Source organism: Microtus pennsylvanicus, chromosome 2 (assembly GCF_037038515.1).
Source record: "Microtus pennsylvanicus isolate mMicPen1 chromosome 2, mMicPen1.hap1, whole genome shotgun sequence".
Lineage (NCBI taxonomy): Eukaryota > Metazoa > Chordata > Mammalia > Rodentia > Cricetidae > Microtus > Microtus pennsylvanicus.
In genome coordinates, this window is record NC_134580.1 from 30,196,962 (window position 1) to 30,214,947 (window position 17,986).

General features: G+C 48.6%; 1 protein-coding gene across 1 annotated transcript; it reads left to right on the plus strand.

Moving 5' to 3' along the window:
• Positions 1-6: 6 nt before the first annotated feature.
• On the plus strand, positions 7-1,513 carry LOC142844143 (sperm motility kinase 2B-like). The gene has a single exon (XM_075962440.1). The coding sequence runs from the start codon at positions 14-16 to the stop codon at positions 1,511-1,513; it is 1,500 nt and encodes a 499-aa protein (XP_075818555.1). The 5' UTR covers positions 7-13.
• The last annotated feature ends 16,473 nt before the right edge of the window (positions 1,514-17,986 follow it).

The window sequence follows — 17,986 nt, forward strand, 5'->3', positions numbered from 1 at the left end:
CGAGAACCTGGCCATGGAGGAGGTCAGAGAGACCCTCTACTGTGACAAGGAGACATTTAGCAGTATCTATCAAATGCTGACAACTCTGGGACGAGGAACTTTTGCCACAATCAAACTGGCCTTTCACATGCCCACTGTCAGCTACGTGGCTGTGAAGATTCTGGCAAATGTGAATGGGGACTGCGCCCCGAACCACAATGAGGTTGATATAATGAGATCCCTCGTTCATCCGCATATAATCAGGTTCCTTCGGGAGGTGCAGACACGGGACATGACGTATCTCATAATGGATTACGCCTCCAAAGGGGACCTCTTGCGTCAGATTCGCAAACCGGGAGGCTTACAGGAGTGCGAGGCTCGAAGGCTGTTTGGACAGGTAGTACAGGCAGTGAAGTACTGCCACGACAACTGTATCGTCCACAGGGACATTAAGGCAAATAACATCTTGATCGACGCCTCTGGAAATGCCAAGCTCTGTGATTTTGGCCTGGCAGTCAGAGTTGTCCCTGGGACAAAACTAAAGACTTTCTGCGGCACTCTGGCCTACTGTGCCCCGGAACTCTTCGGAGTGGAGCCATACGATGGCTATGCCAGCGATGTTTGGAACTTAGGCGTGCTCCTCTACTACATGGTGGCCAGGCACCTTCCGTTCCAAGCGAGCTCTTCTATGGGGTTGAAGCAGCAAATTTTGGCTGCAAACTTCAGCGTTCCTCATCATGTCCCACTTGATATTTTCAACGTAATCGTGGAAATCTTCATGATCGGCCCCAACAGGAGGCCCACCATCAGTCAAATCCTGACGCGCCCCATGATCAGGCACAGCCAGGCACGGGCATCCATCCAGAGTCTCCCAGGCACCTTGAGCCCTAGCATTATCGGCACCATGGCAGGTGAAGAAATAATTGAGTGTCTAGAAGTCCAAAAATTTGATCAGGCGATGGCCACATACCTGAGTCTGCAACACCAGGCACCCGGGGGAGACTGCTGCCATCACCAGGTGAAACCCACAACACCCATGGAGCCAGGCCTTGCCCACCTATCCCACCTGCGCTGTCCTGTGGCTGATTCCCTCATTAGCAGCAGCCCGGACAGCAGCAAGAGTTTCTCTCCATCGAAGATCGGGTTGTGTGGCAGCCTGACGGCGAGGGCCCAGACATCCTGCTCTCTGTACCACCCTCATGGGGCAGACCACAATGAGGCTGCAAATGATGCAGAGAAACTCTGCAGCTCGCTGGGGACGACTCTGCGTGTAACCCCCAAAGGCTCCTCCCTTGGGGACACACTGCTGACCACCAGACAGGAAGAGGCCATCAGCCATGGTCAGCCCCAGGATGCCGGGCCAGCTTCCTCCCAAAACCAGAGGCGTCACCGCTGGAAGAGGGTCAAGAAAACCCTTGTCAATGGCTTCCGACACCTATGTTGCTGCCTGCCTCCTGCAGAGAGTAACCATGCCTCCCGTGAGAACCAGGCTCCACAGTCAGGGGATCCTAGAGGCACCCACAGAACCAGGTGAGCACCTTTCTCACTTCATCTGATTTGTACTTTTCCTCCTGTCCTTTGTGATAAATGATGCCTGTGTCCACTATGGCACACTGTGAGCATAACAATCTGTCCCTTCAGAAAGACCAGGTGTCCCCTGAAGTGTGACCTCAGGCTTGTTGAGCAACAGGGGGACAGCAGAGATGCTGAGCCAAGCAGGGAGAGGTGGGGGCAAGGCCAAAGGAGGCAAAGATTCCTTGGAGGAACATGTCGGGTACTTGGGCGCTGCTGGGCAGTGCACTAAGTCTTGTGTGTTTTGAAGTCACTAAGAGTCTCCTTCCTGTGCCTTTCTCTCTGAAGCCCCGAAGAGGTCGAGCCCCAGCTCCATGGCTTCTGAGCCACGGGTTGGGGATCGGTCTGGATGAGATTCAGACAGCCACTCTGGGGACCCATGCCAGATGCCCAGGACACCATCTGGCCACAGGCCCCTCCTGCAGAGGAAGAGCTGTCCACTCCAGAGAACATCTATCTCTCCAGGTAAAATCCCAGGCAGGAAGGGTAGGCTTCCCACAGGGTCTAGCTCAGTGTGGAGGACTGAGGTGCAAAGGTGCCCTAGGCTGTCTTGTGGAACAATAGTGCCTTGCCCTCTCCCCATGCCTGCGGGAACATCAGAAGTGGTGCTCTGGGTAGTGACTGACCTTTGCCCCATTTCTTGGCAGAGAACACGGTCTTCTCCATAGGGTGAGACTTCTCTCCCCCAAGGAGAGTATTCCTAGTCAGCCTGGCCTAAGTTGGGTTGCCAGGTTGAGAATGTGTCCTGCAAGCAGCCCTGTAGGACCGACTCCTCTAGAGGGTAGGCTCCCGCAAGAACCTTTAGCAGGAATCCCCACAAGTAATTCCAGCAGGTTCCATTGCTTGAGTCCTCAGACCCAAAGCTTGGGAAAATCTGAGCTGGGGAGTGAGTGACCCCAGGGCAGCAGAGTCCCCCTCTCCACCAATTCTGCCTTCCAGCTACTCACCTCCTGCCTCTGCCTGCTTGTTCCTTCAAGGCCACCATTCTCATCAGTGACAACTAGCTCCTGCACTTAACACCATGTGCCACACCCTGAGGGACTGGTAGGTGTCAGAGTTAAACCTGAAAACCTAATGAGGGGTCAGCATCCTGCTGTGCCTCCTTCCTCCAACTTGCCTGAGTCTGCCTGAATCTGCACTGGCCAGTGAAATTCTTTAAGAAGGCTTCTGTTTTTCCCAGCCTTTTAAAGGTGAGCAGGCTTTTCCACTTCTTTTGGAGGTGGGTGGGGTGTGCTTCCGGGAAGCTGCCTCATCCATGCCACAGTCACATTGGTAAAATCTCATCTCGTGTTTTTTCTGCCTAGACCTTGCCAAACTGTGACAGCAAGAGACCCAGAGAAGACTGTGCGACTGGTGTGGTGGTCCATCTCTCCAGCTGTCTTCCTCATTAGAACCATCCTGGGTATCTTCTATATTCAAGAATGTGTCCCAGCATTCAGCGCAGGTCGTTGTGATGGCGGATACCCCGGCCTCTGGTGTCACTCTGTTCTCCTGCCCCCCCAAATTTTATGGCGATATCTCCAGACTCGGATCCCCCTCGTTTCTCCTTGGAGCGCTGCGGTTTCAAGATACAGAAGTGTGGCTTATCCGAGCCCCTCCAGACTTTGCCCCACAGTGGTGAGTGGTCACTCTCACCCCACCCACTGGGAGTATCTCCCCCCCCACACACACACTGGAAACTGAACCCACCCCACACTGTGAACCTAGAACTGTAGACAGCATTTCTAATAACTCGGGGAATCAGCCACATTCTGTCCAACCCAGGCTGGTTTCTTAAGTCCCAGCATCGTCTAGCCTCAGTTTCTTGAGTCTGGAACTACAAGTGGGTGTCACATGTTCTTTTGTTTTGGAGAATCATTTTTAATTTGTTTGTTTGTTTGTTTCTTTTTCATGACAGGGTTTCTCTGTAGCTTTGGAGTCTGTCCTGCTGTCCTGGAACTAGCTCTTTTAGACCAGGCTGGCCCTGAAATCACCTGCCTCCCGAGTGCTAGCACTGAAGGCGAGCACAGCCACCACTGCCTGGCTTTGTTTTGGAGAATCTTACCATCCTATGCAGCAGTTAAACTCGGATCTTTCTGCTTCTACCTCCCAATGGCAGCTACCGAGCCCAATATTATACAATGCTGGTGATGAAATCCAGGGCCCATTCATACTAGGCACAAACTCCATATCTGAGCCTCGTCCCTCGCTCGCCTGCCTTAAACATTACTTAGCCATTAACGATGGGGATTAGATTTAATGTCAGCACTCAGGAGACTGAGGCATGGAAATGGTAGGCTTCGCGGCCAGCATGAGATAGGGAATACCAAGCTAGCATCACACACAGAGGGTCTGTCTCAAGAAACAGTCAGGAGCCGGGTAAAGCCAGGTCGTGATGGTGCAGCACATGGGAGGCAAGGGTGTGTGGATCTCCGAGTTCCCTCCCAGCCTGGTCTACAGAGTGAGTTCCAGGACAGCCAGGGCTACACAGAGAAGCCCTGTTTTGAAAAGCAAATATTAAAAAACGAAGCAAGCAAGCCAGGAACGGTGGCACGTGTCTGTTTTCAGTACCTGGGAGGTGATGCATGCTGATCAGGAGTTCTAGGCCTCACCCAAGCCCCACACAACAGAAGTTAGTTGAGACCAAACTCAGTGTTTAGCACCCTAGCCTAGAAAAGCTGCGTCTAGCCCCAGCCTCCCGCTTTGCAAAGGATCTAGCCAGCCTCTGCTTTCTCACTTTCTTTCCTCAGCCGCAATGGGTGGCATGTGCCCCTCTCTGGCTCTAAGACTGTTAAGGGCAAACTGGATGGCAAGAGGTGGTGATGCAGGGTCCTTACTGGCAGCCCTCAAGCTGGAGAAGCCACCTTGCTGGCATCGTCAACAGAGGTGGGAGGAAGACTCACTTGCCTTTTGTAGAGTTCTTCAACCCTGTCCTTGTCTGTTCCCCCTCACTGCCGACTGTCGGTACCTTGTACTCATGGTCGTCTATTTTCTTTGCGAAAGCATATGACTCTTAAACCCCACAGTGGCATATCTATTGGTTCCTTCTAATGAAGAATCCTTTCTTTTTCTCTCCTCTTGTTTGGACTCCGGTTTACTGTATGTAGTCCCGGCTGCCAAGGACCGTCGATCCTCCTGCCCTCAGCCAACTGAGTGTAGGTGGTATAGGTATGTAACTTGTCTCAGTGTATTTTAGAAGTTTTACTTTTTAAATCATCTATGTAGGGATGGATATCCTTCATATTTTAATCCTTCTGCCTCTGCGTACAAATGTAGGGATTACAGGAATTCCACACCAAGCCTGGTTTTTTGGTTCTGAAAACCAAACCCATGTTTCTGCTTGGTGAGGAAGAGTTACCCTAACTGAGTCACACCTAGAACTCAGGCAGGCTAGCCTCAGACTAGGTATTTCTCTCTGTAGCTGAGAAATACCTCCTGATGGAACTGAAGATCTTACACATTGACCCTGATTTCTCTCTCCCCTCTCTTTCTCTCTCTCTCTCTCTCTCTCTCTCTCTCTCTCTCTCTCTCCCTCTCTCTCTCTCTCTCTGTCTCTCTGTCTCTCTTTTAGCCTTTCTAGATGACCTGTTTTTCTGACGGAGAGTCTTTAGAAGTTGCACACACAAGGGGTGTAGCTGGACGCCACTCTTCTTCTGAAGCTAGTGAGCTGTGTTCTTTGTGGGGGAGGAAGAGCAGGCTGTCCCAGTCATGTATCATCTCAGAGTCCCCAGACTCTCCCCTGTGTATCCAGGCAGCGTTGAAGGTATGTTCTGACCAGAAGCCCTCGAGTCGCCCGCAACTAACTCCCTATGCACCTGCGTGAAACAAAATGGAAGTCACCGGCTCTAACCAGCCCATGTCCCGACCTCAGGCTGATTAAACTAGGAAGATGGAGCCTCACCCCCACTGCTTGAAGGTTTAGTCACCTCACCCCTTGGGGCAATCTCCTATCCCTCACATTTAGACAGTTCTAGGGAGTTTGTGGATTTGTCTTAAAACTAGATGATAGAGCTAGGGTGAAGGTGTATGCCTATAATCCCAGGACTCTAGAGGTTTAGTCTAGTGACTAGCCATAAATTCAAGGCCAGCCTGGCCTCCATGAGGAACAGTAGGCTAGGCTTTGGTGGCTCTCTGTCTAAAACACAGAAAGTGAACAAAGGACTAATGCTCACTGTGCCTAGCATACACACTGGCTCTGGGCCTGGCTTCTTTAGCATAAAATGAAACCAGGTGGAGCATGCCGTGAATCCCGGTATTGGGGGGAAGACACAGGAGGATCAGAGAGTCAAGGCCTTCTTCCAACACAGAAAGTTGGAGGCCCGTCTAGAAGGAATGCCACTCTTTTTGAAAAACCAACAGCACCTACTCCCAAATCTTAATGCCCCAATCTGAGAAAACAGTGACATAGCAGCCCATTCCAACCACGTATTCCTTGTGAATCAAAAGATCTTTCTGACAGAGAGAAGAAATTTGGCATCCAGATGTGCAGGGCTATTTCCTGTGACTCACATCTGGAATTGTCCTGAGCCAATTGAGTTCATCCTTGTGCACAGCACTGAGGATCTGTTGGGTAGTACTCCCTGCTGGCCCGGTGGGAGGCACTGACAGGAAGGTTTGGGGAGCATGGAGATCCCCACCTGTGCCAATGAGAAAGGCAGGAAGGCTGCTGGCCCTGCCACACATCAGAAACTCTGATGTTGTGCTGCCCCCTTGTGGCACTTCTGTACCAGTTCCGTGTTAGTGAGCCTGGTTTGCTGGGGTCCCTGCTTCAATTCCTGCCACAAACTGGGGTGACTGGGTGTGCTCAGAGGTGGGGTGAGGGGAGGCTTCCACTGCTCTGTACCCATCTGACATGATTCTATCCTTCTTTACTTCATTCCATTTCTACAGTATCTTAATAAAAGAACAAAATAGCCATCATAGACGTTCTGCCCAGGGGTTGTCCCTTAAGAAACGTCGTAAACAACATTGCTGCTTCTTCCTGGCCCCGCTGTCTATAATGGGAAACGATTGTCACTAAGCAAGAGTGTGAAATCGACGCCCTGGGTGAGATTCAGAAGCACAAGAAGCCCGACAGTGACTGTCTGTCTGTACACTGTCTAGTTACCTTGTTTGGTATGTGTTCATGTGCAGAATCCAAGGAAAAGGACCGGCAGGCTTGCTGAAGCTGGCCACCCCGGCACCTGGAGATGGAGACAGGTGAATCTCCATTTTTGTTCTGTTGTTGTGATTTTTTTGTTTTGGAGACAGGGTTTTTCTGTTTGGCCCTTCCTCTCTAGACCAGGCTGGCCTTGAACTCACAGAGATGTGCCAGCTTCTGACTCCTGAATGCCAGGATTGTGGGTGTGTGCCACCTTTGAGGCAGATGCATTTCCACCTCAGTGGCCTTGAGAAAGCCTGTGTTAAAACACAAGGTGCCCAGCACTCGCAACGTGACATTTGACACCGAACACCTGTGCTACACACAAATACCTTGAGCTTGCAAGTGTGTGTGTCTACGGACACCGCTGCACACGTACACAGTGTAAGCATATAGTGTGTGAGTGCATCTGCACACACTTAAGTCAAAATAGTGTAAGGAAACACAAGGTCAGCCTGGGGCGCTGTGGACCTTTAGTCCCAGCAGTTGGGAGGCAGAGGCAGGCAGGTCTCTGTGACGTCAGCTTGATCTACAACTGCAGAACTTGCTGTCCCAGGCATCCTGGGCTACCCACAGAAGTCGGTCTATAAAAAAAAACAAACAAGGTGAAGGGAAAAGAGGAAGCAGTACAAAGTTAGTTGAAGAAGCAGGTAGAAGATCTGACCTCCTCTGCAGGAGCATCCTGCTGGCCAGACCTAGGAGAACGAGACAGGACGCTGCTGCTGAGAACACTGGGTGGTCCTCTCTGGATGCTAGATTGTTGGCAGAGCCCAGCAAGCCAAGCCATAGGGTATCTTATTACTGCTGAGTAGAATTGAGTTGGTGGGCTGACGAGGTGATCCCAGCTTTTTTAGCACTGTGGGTCACCTGGATGTCTCACCTCTCTGCAGCACGGGACTAGGCGCCTCTCAGAAGCCAAGACCCTGCACTAGGGAGAAAAGAAGGCCACCTTGATCGATTCTACTGGCGCTAACCCCTGCTTCTTCCCCAATCATGGCAATATATGTTTTCTATGTTGGAAATAAAATAGCATTGTTAAATGAGCTAGCTTTTGGTTGTTTGGATACAGGGCCTGTTGTCTGAGAAATCACATCTCCATCACACACAGGCAGCAGAGAGGGAGAGTTATCTGAAGTAGAGAGGGCAAGGCTTTAAGTTCTCTAAGCCCACCCACAGTGACATACTTCCTCTAAGAGGCTCCTGTGCTACAAGTTCCATAATCTCCTGAAACTGCACCATCAATTGGGGACTGAGCACTTACACTCATGAATTTATAGAAGGCATTTCTCTTTCAAACTACCATGCCCACTGAGTTAAGCCACAGGCCCGAGGAAATCTTTAGTTCCAAGGCACCCTTTGCTACAAAATTAAGTCTCAAAAAAAAAATGTAAAAGGAAGCCTGGACATGGGGGTGCATCCATTTAATTCAGCATTCAGAAGGCAGTGCAGATAGCTCTCTTGATTGCCAGGTCTACCTAGTGAGATTCAGTCTCCAAAATATATAAATAAATAAATAAATAAATAATAAATAAATAAATAAAACTGTCCGTTGCCGCCTGTAAATTGAAAAGAGAGAGATTTTTGCCAAGTGAGATGGTGTGCGCTCTAGTCCTTGTACTGGGGAGTGGAGGGAAGGAGATTTATTGGACGTTATTTTTGACTAATTAGCAAGCTCAACAAGTCTAGGATTAGTGAGATTTTTTTTTCTCCACATAAAAGAAAGAGCCGGGTGGGGGTGATGCAAGTCTTTAATCCCAGCACTCGAGAGGCAGAGGCAGGAGGATCTCTGTGATTTGGAGAGGAGGTCTAGGAAGAAAGACCTTTTCATGCCTTTCCTGATGATCCCTTGGACTCTCAGAGCAACAGGAAAGCACTAGCCAGGTATAAATGCCTATAATCCCAGCTCTGTGGAGCCCAAGCAGGAGGATCACAAACTCAATGGCAGCCTAAGAGCCCGTCTCAAAACAAAAGCCGGAGGTGGAATTCAACAGCAGAATGCTTGTGTTGCAAGCCACAGCCCTGGGTTTGAGCCCCAGCAGAGCAGAAACTACAGGATAAGAGTGGCCTTTGCGCCCATTGGGCTGATAAACTGCTCTGCAGACAATATTCCTGTCATGAAGAACCATGTCTATAACGTATGTTTGAATGTTTCAGGGAATACAAAATAAGTGATTAGAAATGTAAATGTTTAGGGAAATGTAAATGACTTTTGTATATTCAGGGCTGCTTCTTCTTCTTCTTCTTCTTCTTCTTCTTCTTCTTCTTCTTCTTCTTCTTCTTCTTCTTCTTCTTCTTCTTCTTCTTCTTTTTGGTATTTGAGAGAAGGTTTCTGTGTAGCTTTGGTGGCGGTCCTAGAACTAGCTCTTGTAGACCATGCTGGTCCTGAACTCACAGACCTGCTTCTGCCTCCCGAGTGCTGGGATGAATGGCATGCTCTACCAACACCCAACCATACAGGGCTTCATTTTTCTGCCTTTCCATTTTTTTTTTATTTCTTTCTTTTTTCTCTTTTTCCTTTTTTGGGGGGTGTTGTTTGTTTTTTGGAATTTCATATTGTCAAGGTTGGCCTTGAACTCACTATGGAATGAGGCTGGTTTTGATTTTCTGGTGTCCATTTCCTCAGTATTTTGAGTTCAGACATGTGGCAGCAGCCTAGCTTGTGTGTATGTGTGTGTGCACGGGTGGTCATGCGTGTATGAGAGTGAGGGAATCTTTTGGGTGTCTTCTTCTTCTCTCCCCAGCTTACATTTTGAGACAAGGACTCTCACTGAACCTGGGGCTCACAGACTGGCTAAGCTGCTGGGGAGCAGCTTCAGGGATCCGCCTGTCCCAACTGTCCCCAGCTTTTACATGATGGAAGGAATCTGAACTCCAGTCTTCATGCTTACACAGCAGGCATTTTACTGACCGAGGCTTCTCCCACGCCCCTCTTTTCAACCTTTGCAAAGTCTGAAGTTGCTTCTCAATAAGAAAGTGTTTTAAAACTGGATTGTGTAACTCGGCAGTGGTGGCACAAGGACTTGGGAGGCAGGCAGAGGCGGGCAGATTTCTGTGAGTTCAAGGCCAGCCTGGTCTACAGAGTGAGTCCTAACTGCTTCCATCACTACTTAGATACCATGTCTTGAAAAGCAAAAATAAATAGGTAGATAGATAAAATAAAATAAAAAAGCTCCAAATTTAGTCCACACTAGATCGTGGCACACTGTCTCTTGAGTGGTAGGATTGCACCCATGTGCTACCACATCCGGCTTTATACAGAAACTTTGAAGGGCTCAGTGGGGGAAGGCGCTTGCTACCAAGCCTGATGAGTTCAGTCTCTAGACATCCATTGTGGGGGATGAGAACAGACTCCCTTGGGTTGTCCTCTGGCTTCCACATATGCTCCATGCCACAAATATTCACTCATAAATAAATAAGCACATAATAAAATGACGATAAAAGAAACCAGTACCAAGCTGAGCATGGCGACACGTAGCTTTAATCCCGGCACTTAGACATGATCCTTACTCTACTTAGATCTTGAACTTCTGATTCTTCTAAGTTGAAGGAGAAGGATCAGAACTCTCAGGCCAACCTTGGCTCAACATTTCCCAGTTGGAGGCTAGCCTGGGTTATATGAGACATGGTCGTAAGTAATAAACAAGTGGACCTAGAACCCGTGTGATGCCCTATGCCTTAATCTCACCAGCTGGGAGACAGACAGAAGGATTATAAATGCAAAGCCAGCCTGAGTTACATACCAAGTTCCATGCCTGCCTGGACTGTATAGTAAGATCCTGGCTCCACAAAACAAAACAACAAGGATTAGTTGAATATGGCAGCACATGCCTTTAATCCCAGCACTCAGGAGGCAGAACCAAGAGGATCCCTGTGCGTTCAAGGCCAGTGTATATATGGAGTTTCAGGACTACAGAGAGACCGTGTCTCAAAGCAATGACAAAAAACAAATTCAAGGATTGATTGAGGGAAGAAAAGATAGAAGGAGGTAAAGACATCACACTCTAGTGGGTATATGTACACACACATGACCACACATGTATGCACATACATACATACACACACACACACATACACACACACACACACACACACACACACAAGCTGAGTTGGTGGCACATGCCTAATCTTGAATTATTCCCAAGGTCCTGCACATATGATCTTACCACTGCAAAAATAAACAAATAAACGTAAAAATTTAAAGTAGGGACAGTTCACTGCACCATGGGATTCACTACATTATGGAATAATATGGATCTGGGAAGATAAATAAAAATTTCTAAGCCAGGCTTGGTGGCACATACCTGTAACTCCAACACTTGAGAGGCAGAGACAGGAAGATCAGAAGTTCACGGTCATCCTCGGTTAAATATTGAATTTGTGGACAATTTGGTCTTCATGAAACCTTCTCTCAAAAATGAATAAAACCTTGCAGTAATAGGCTCAGTTATTAAGTAGACACACCTGGGAAGACAGAACCTCAAAGAGTTGCCTTCACCAGATTGGCCTGCAGACATGACTACAGGGTGTGTTCTTAATTGTTAACTCATGCAGGGGAGCCTAGTCTCATTATGGTGGATAATGTGATCCTGGGACAGGTGGTTCTGTTGTACAAGGAAGGAAGAGGCTTTATGGTGCCTTTTCTTTGTTGGAAATTCTCTGAGTGGGTTGTGGGGTTTGGAGAGACAGAGACAGTGAGAGACCAGGGCTGGGGGGAATGGGGCTTTCCAAATTGTACAGGAACAAGCTGGGATCTCCAATCAAACATTATCTCTGGAATTCTGCACAAAGCGAAAATTGCCAGCTATAACTAAAATGATCCCAGCAGGCACCGAGGGAATGACTGAGGGAAATTGCCAGGCGGGCATGAGGACCAGAGGACATGGCAAAGCAGGGTGTGTTGCTGCAGCATTGGGAAGGCTGAGAACCGCTGGGCAAGCAGTGAGGCCAACTGATCCCGGGAAGGGACTGCCACTGTCGGCATGACCATCAGGACAGGTATCCTGGGATGGCTGGATGGCTCTTTTTCTGGGTTGCTGTGGGGGGAAATGACGTTAGAAAACTGGTTTGTAGGACTTTAAGTCTCTCTTCAACTCCCCTCTTCTAAGGCTAAGGGCGGGAAGTTCTGGGGAGACAGACTGATGTGCAGCTTATGATGTAACTGTAAGGGGCTTACTCTAGCCCCGTCCACCTTCCCTAGACACAGCTGAGGGTTTTGGTTGTTTCAACAGGGCCACACTATGTAGCCTGGCCCACAACTCCCCACCTCCCTGCCTTAGCCTCTCAGTGCTGGGATTCTGGGCATGATCCACCATGCCTGACTACAAAGTGTTCTAAGACTAGAGTCTCATGCCCCATGTGCTAAAAGTCGACCCCAAGCCTTGCCCGTGTTAGCAATTCTTCATTATGTTGTGCGAGTTTGTTCAGAAAGGACAGATTTCAAAGGGGAAATTGTGGAACTGCGAGTGTTGCTCAAGGGTAGAAAGCTTGCCCAGCCAGTCCAAGGTCTGGTAATAGGTTTTCTGCCCCTCCGCCACAATAGGTTTACTGATATGCCAATGAAGCCAAATGGAAAAATAAACAACAGGTTTATTAGAACAATGCCACTCTCAGGTGGGCCCTGTGGCCCCAGAGATTGGGGCCAGAAAAGTCGTTCCCCTGAAAAAAAGCAGGAAGATTTTCTAGGTTGTAGACAAGGGATCATGACATGTCAACCATACAAACCATGGGTTTGTATCTAGGTATGGCTTAGGCCAGGACTTGAGTGACTGGCAACTTCAGAGGAGGAAGCTGCAATAGCCACCAAAAGTATGGCTTTTTGACACCTTTCCTTTGTTGGAGACTCTCTAAGCGGGCAAGGTTTGGAGAGGGAGAGAGACAGGAATGGGGCTTTCTGGATTGTGCAGGGGGTGAGGTTCCAACCATCACTTGGGTTTGATCCTCAGCACTGGAAAAAGAAAGCAGTGAAAAAGACGTGGAATTTTCACTGTGCAGAGGAGGACCCATGCCCAGGCTTTTGCTTTGTGGTAGGAGGAGTGACCCGTTCAAGGGGGGAGATGGTCACTGTGCAGGCATATTGAAGTTGTATTTGTAGGAAACCACACACCCTAGCGAAACACATTGGTAATTGTTGTGTGTGTGTGTTAATGTTGTCCTTGCCATCCTGGAACTCACTCTGTAGGCCAGGCTGGGTTCACACTCACAGAGATCTGCCTGCCTCTGCCTCCTGAGCGCTGGGATCAAAGGTGTGTGCAGAGTCAGGGAGGGACCTGGAGGCAGGAGCTGAAGCAGAGATCACGGAGGAGGTTACTTAGCCGCTGGCTGGCTGGCTGGCTCTCTTATAGTTGCTTCAGTCTATTTCCTTATGCACCCCAGCACAACCTGTCCAAGGGGGGCACTACCCACAGCAGGTTAAGTCTTCCCACATCAACCATCAATCAGGATGATGCCTCTCAGGCTGGCCCACGGGCCAATGCGATGGGGAGGAACCCCTTGTCTCAGATGACTTCATTTGGCAAAGAAACCACACAGAGTTGTGGCTCAGCCACTGTCTCAGGCAACCCTGGGTTGGCCTGAGCAGTGGGAACATGGCTCTGAATCAGGTCCAGAAGGAACTGCCTGGTCACAGAGGGATCGTCTTGCTCAGTGTTCTGCAATAAGGACAGTCTTACCAGGAAGGGGTTTTCTTACTGACCATCCACTCCCTTACAGGTTATCCTTCCAAACCCCTAAAGGTTTGCTTTCACTACCAAAATCTATCACCCTAATATCAGCAGCAATGGCAGCATCCTCCTGGACATCCTGAGGTCCCAGTGGTCCCCAGCATCGACTGTGTCCAAAGGTAGAGACACTGACATGGACTCAGCATGTCTGTCTCCTGTACTTTCCCCTCTTGCTGGTAGTGTACATGGGAACTCAGGAGGAGCAGACGGCTTGCCCAGACCACAGAGCCCTGCCGAGTCCTGTGCCCACTGCATTGCCACACTGTAAGGAGATGGCATGTGAAGCCCAGTACCTTTGCCCTAGTAGTTCTCAGCAGTCACTTACTGTGTGAGCTCAGAACTGCTAGGTGGGTAGAAGAAGACAGCATCAACCCAACTTGCATTTCACCTAAAAGTCAAAAGGCAAATATTAAATATGAAACTATGAAACTCTTCTTTTCCTTCCCTCCTTCATGCAAGGAGGACCAACACACACACACACACACACACACACACACACACACACACACACACACTGCTTCTGATCTCCACAGAGGTTGGATTTGCTGCCACCTTAAGGCCAGGCCAGGCCAGGCCAGAGGGCTAGAAGTGAGCCAAGAACTTCCTGCCTAAGTAGAACAGATCTCACCCCAGGAAGATAAGGTTCAGAGCGAAACTACTTTAAACAAACATTTCTGAGCAGGGTTACACTTGGTTAGAAACAGATAAGACAAATGTGTTTAGCATAACATAGAAGGGCTCAGATTTGGTATCAAGAGCTTTGGCAAGAGATGCCTTGGGAACACCTGCGTCTTGCAAATGCCCGACGTGCTTCCCGTCAGGGTCCTGTAGTTCCACAGTGCCTTTCCTCTGGGCCCCACTTGCAGGTGACACTTTTCCAGGACTTGTTTTTCTGTTTGTTCTGCTTCCCCTTTCCCTCCTCTGCTTCTGTCTAGACTTGTCAATCAGGGTTGCAAAGAAGGCGGGGGTGGGGCAGGGCTTTGGCTCTGTATCTGCACTTCATCTCAGAGTCGCTAGTCTGGAGCAAGGTGTAAAGGAGTCGGGCACAAGGAAGCTCTCTGGATGATGCTGATGGTGAGGGGGAGTGGTTCTCAGTCAGGAGCTGGCTCTCCTCTCGGGATGTGTGTGTGTGGTATTTGCTTTTCTTTCCTGTGACACGCAGTGTTCCAGGCTGGCAGCATGCTGTGAACAAAGACAATTGCATTCTCTCATCTCCTTAGCTGGGACTTGGCAAAGGCTGAAAACAAATCATGCACCTGCTTAACCTTTCTGGCATGACAAAGAAGCCTGTCCCCTTCTCTTCCACAGGAAGTGCTTCTAGATTGCACTCGAACAAGCCCTAATTAAGTCTTTCCTGGATCCATCTTTTTCTCCAGCCTTTTCTTGGACTTAGATGTGTAATTAAGAGGAATATCAAGAGACAACATTTCTCTTGACCGAAGGGTTGAGATGTAGCTCGGTTGATAGAATGCTTGCTTGCTTGTCTGGCATGTCCAGTGTGCCCCGAGTTCAGTCCTCAGTGCTGGGGTGGGGAGCGGGGAGAAACAAGAAAAAACCAAAACAACAAAAACCAAAGAAACAAAACTGGCATAGGGCTCAGCTGGAGAGCCTGGGGTGTAGTCTGGAGGTAGAAACACCTGCCTCATGTAGGCGAGGTCCCTGGTTGGAGCGGAAAAGCAAGCTAACAGGAAAAATTAAGATGATTTTGATGGAAAAAATTGATTGCAATTATAGAACATTTTCTCAGATGTTTGTTTCTCACATTTTTGTCATTTTGTCTCCTAGGAAGAAAATGCTACCAGCCAATACAGTCACACTCACATGCTCACTCTCTGACACACATGCATACACATTCACACATACTTACACACACATACACATTCACACACACATGCATACAGTCACACACACATGCATACACAGTCACACACAAATGCATAAACAATCACACACACATGCATACACAGTCACACACACATGCATACACAGTCACACACACATGCATGCACATTCACACACACATGCATACACAGTCACACACATGCATACACAGTCACACAAACTCACACACGTGCATACACATTCACATTCACATGCATACACATCCATACATACTTACACACATGCATACACAGTCACACAAACTCATACACGTGCGTACACATTCACACACACATGCATACACAGTCACCAACAATTGCATACACAATCACACGTACACACACATACATAGTCACACATACATTCACATGCATACACAGTCACATATACTTTACTCACACACATACACATTCACACACATGCATACACAGTCAGACATACTCACACACGCATAGTCACACATACATTCACATGTATACACAGTCACTCATACACACATGCTTATACAGTCACACATATACACACATGCATTTATAGTCATACATACATACATGCAAACACATACAAACATACATTCACATTCACACTCACATACTCACAAGCATTCACAAACACACATGCATACACAATCACATACACACACATACATTCACATGTATACATAGTCACTCATACACACATGCTTATACAGTCACACATATACACACATGCATTTATAGTCAAACATACATACATGCAAACACATACACACACGCATTCCATTCACACTCGCACACGCACACATGCATACACACTCACACATAACGACATTTTGGTTGAGGGTAGGACATGTGGACACGGTGGTCCTTTAGGATTGTGTCGCGGAGTGACACGGTAGTCCTCTTAATTTGTGTTAGTAGACTCCGTTTGTGCGCAGTGTACCTTACATGTTTGCACAGGGATAGACCTGCCTACCGGTGAGTATCTTAGGACCATCCTCGTCCCCAGCTATGTCTGTACACACTGCAAATTTGTGTGCTTTGTATACAGAGAGAGACTTAAACAATTTGTCATGTATCAGGGCTTTCAAGACAAACCTCTTTCCCCCAAGTGTGTGAACCACCGATGTTAAAGAGCAGAGAGAAGCAGAGACTACATCTGGAGGACAGAAAGAGAGGGTGGGGTCTATACGAGACAGGGAAGCCAGGGCTTCCAAGAGCCTTCCTGCCTGGATCAGATGCACCTGGCCTCAGCTGCTGGCATCTCCACAAACCTACTGTTCTGGCTGGGTGACCTGGGGCATGGCTTCTCTAAGCATCAGTTTCTCAAATGTGAAATGGGATGAGAGAATCTACTTCACAGAGGCGTGGCAAGGATTAGATGAGGTCATACCCATCGAGTGTCCTGCTAATTTGATGCGCCTGTATGACTTCTGTCTCTGTGTGTGTGTTTTTGTATTTTCCTGTCCACTTTACTCCCCTTCCAGGGGTCTGCTAATGCTGTTTCTTAGTTGAATGTTTTTTCTCCACCTGCTCCAGGGCCCATTTGCACTTTTTACACCAGTGTAGGGAGTGCTGGGAGCTAGAAGCCTGATTCCTGGTAGCAAGGCAGCTACCCAGCTTGGGAAGGAGAGACCAAATGAGCTCTAGGAGAGAGGTCTCAGCCTCAGCAGCTCTGGCTCTGGCCTACTTTCCTTCTGTAATTCTCGTACAGGCCAGAAGATGGGACTCTGGACCCTGAAGTCAAGGGCCAGGGCACTGCCTCCACATCTGAACTAAAGGGAAATCAGATCCCTTGCCCTGCCCTGCCCCTCTTACTGTGTGAGACCTGTCTTATGGGGCGGGGAGGTAACAGGGACATTCTCCCTTTGGCCACCACCTTTGTTCAGGGCCAGTCTACTGCTTCAGGGTTGTCCTATCAACCATCCCACCCTCTGGCAGCTTTTCCAAGATGGGGCAGCACATCCTCCTGGAACTCCAGGAGCAGCCAGGCTCACCTCGGCTCATTGTCCTCAGCTCCACGGAGATGCGTCCCCTGTCACATAACCAGGTTCCTTCTGTCACATACCCTTGCAGTTTCCTTCACAGTGGCTGTCATAACTTACAGAATGATCTTGTTGACTTACTAACCCTAACCTAACCCCTAAGTCCCAAGGGGGCAAACTTTTCTCATTGCTGGTTCCCCAGCACCGAACAACCAGGTCTGGGTACATGAGATCTCAGCAAAGCCATTGTAATCAACAAATGCTGATTGAATCCCTGCTTAGTGATTGCCTGGTCAAGACGTTGTTTAGTTTTCCTGTGATGCTGCTTTCTCACTAGTGAAACAGAGAGGATAGAGACGCCACGGCTACTGCAATGAATGACACATTTTATATCACTAGGTCCTGGTATGTAGAGGGGCTCCTTAAAACCTTTAATGGTCTGATTTTTTGTTACACAGGGAAATGAAGTCTGCACTCAGTACCCAGCGCTCCACAGTCGACAAGAGCATTTTCTAAGGCAACACTCACTTCTACTGCGCCTTTCGACAGCACTTTTGTGTTGGCCTGGTTGTGGCTACTCTGCACGTGCTACCATGCTTAATCTTCACTCTAGACTTGAGCTGTTGGCGTGCTCTTTATTTCAGCTCAATAAGATGTGTGCACACACCAGCCATGCTGCGCATGTAAAGGCCTGAGGACAGCTTACGAGAGCTGGTTTTCTTTTTATTTCATGTAGGTCCTGCTGATGAAACT

What these genes read in the sequence shown, in the direction of transcription:
- LOC142844143 (XM_075962440.1), top strand. Translation starts at nt 14, where the DNA reads ATGGAGGAGGTCAGAGAGACCCTCTACTGTGACAAGGAGACATTTAGC.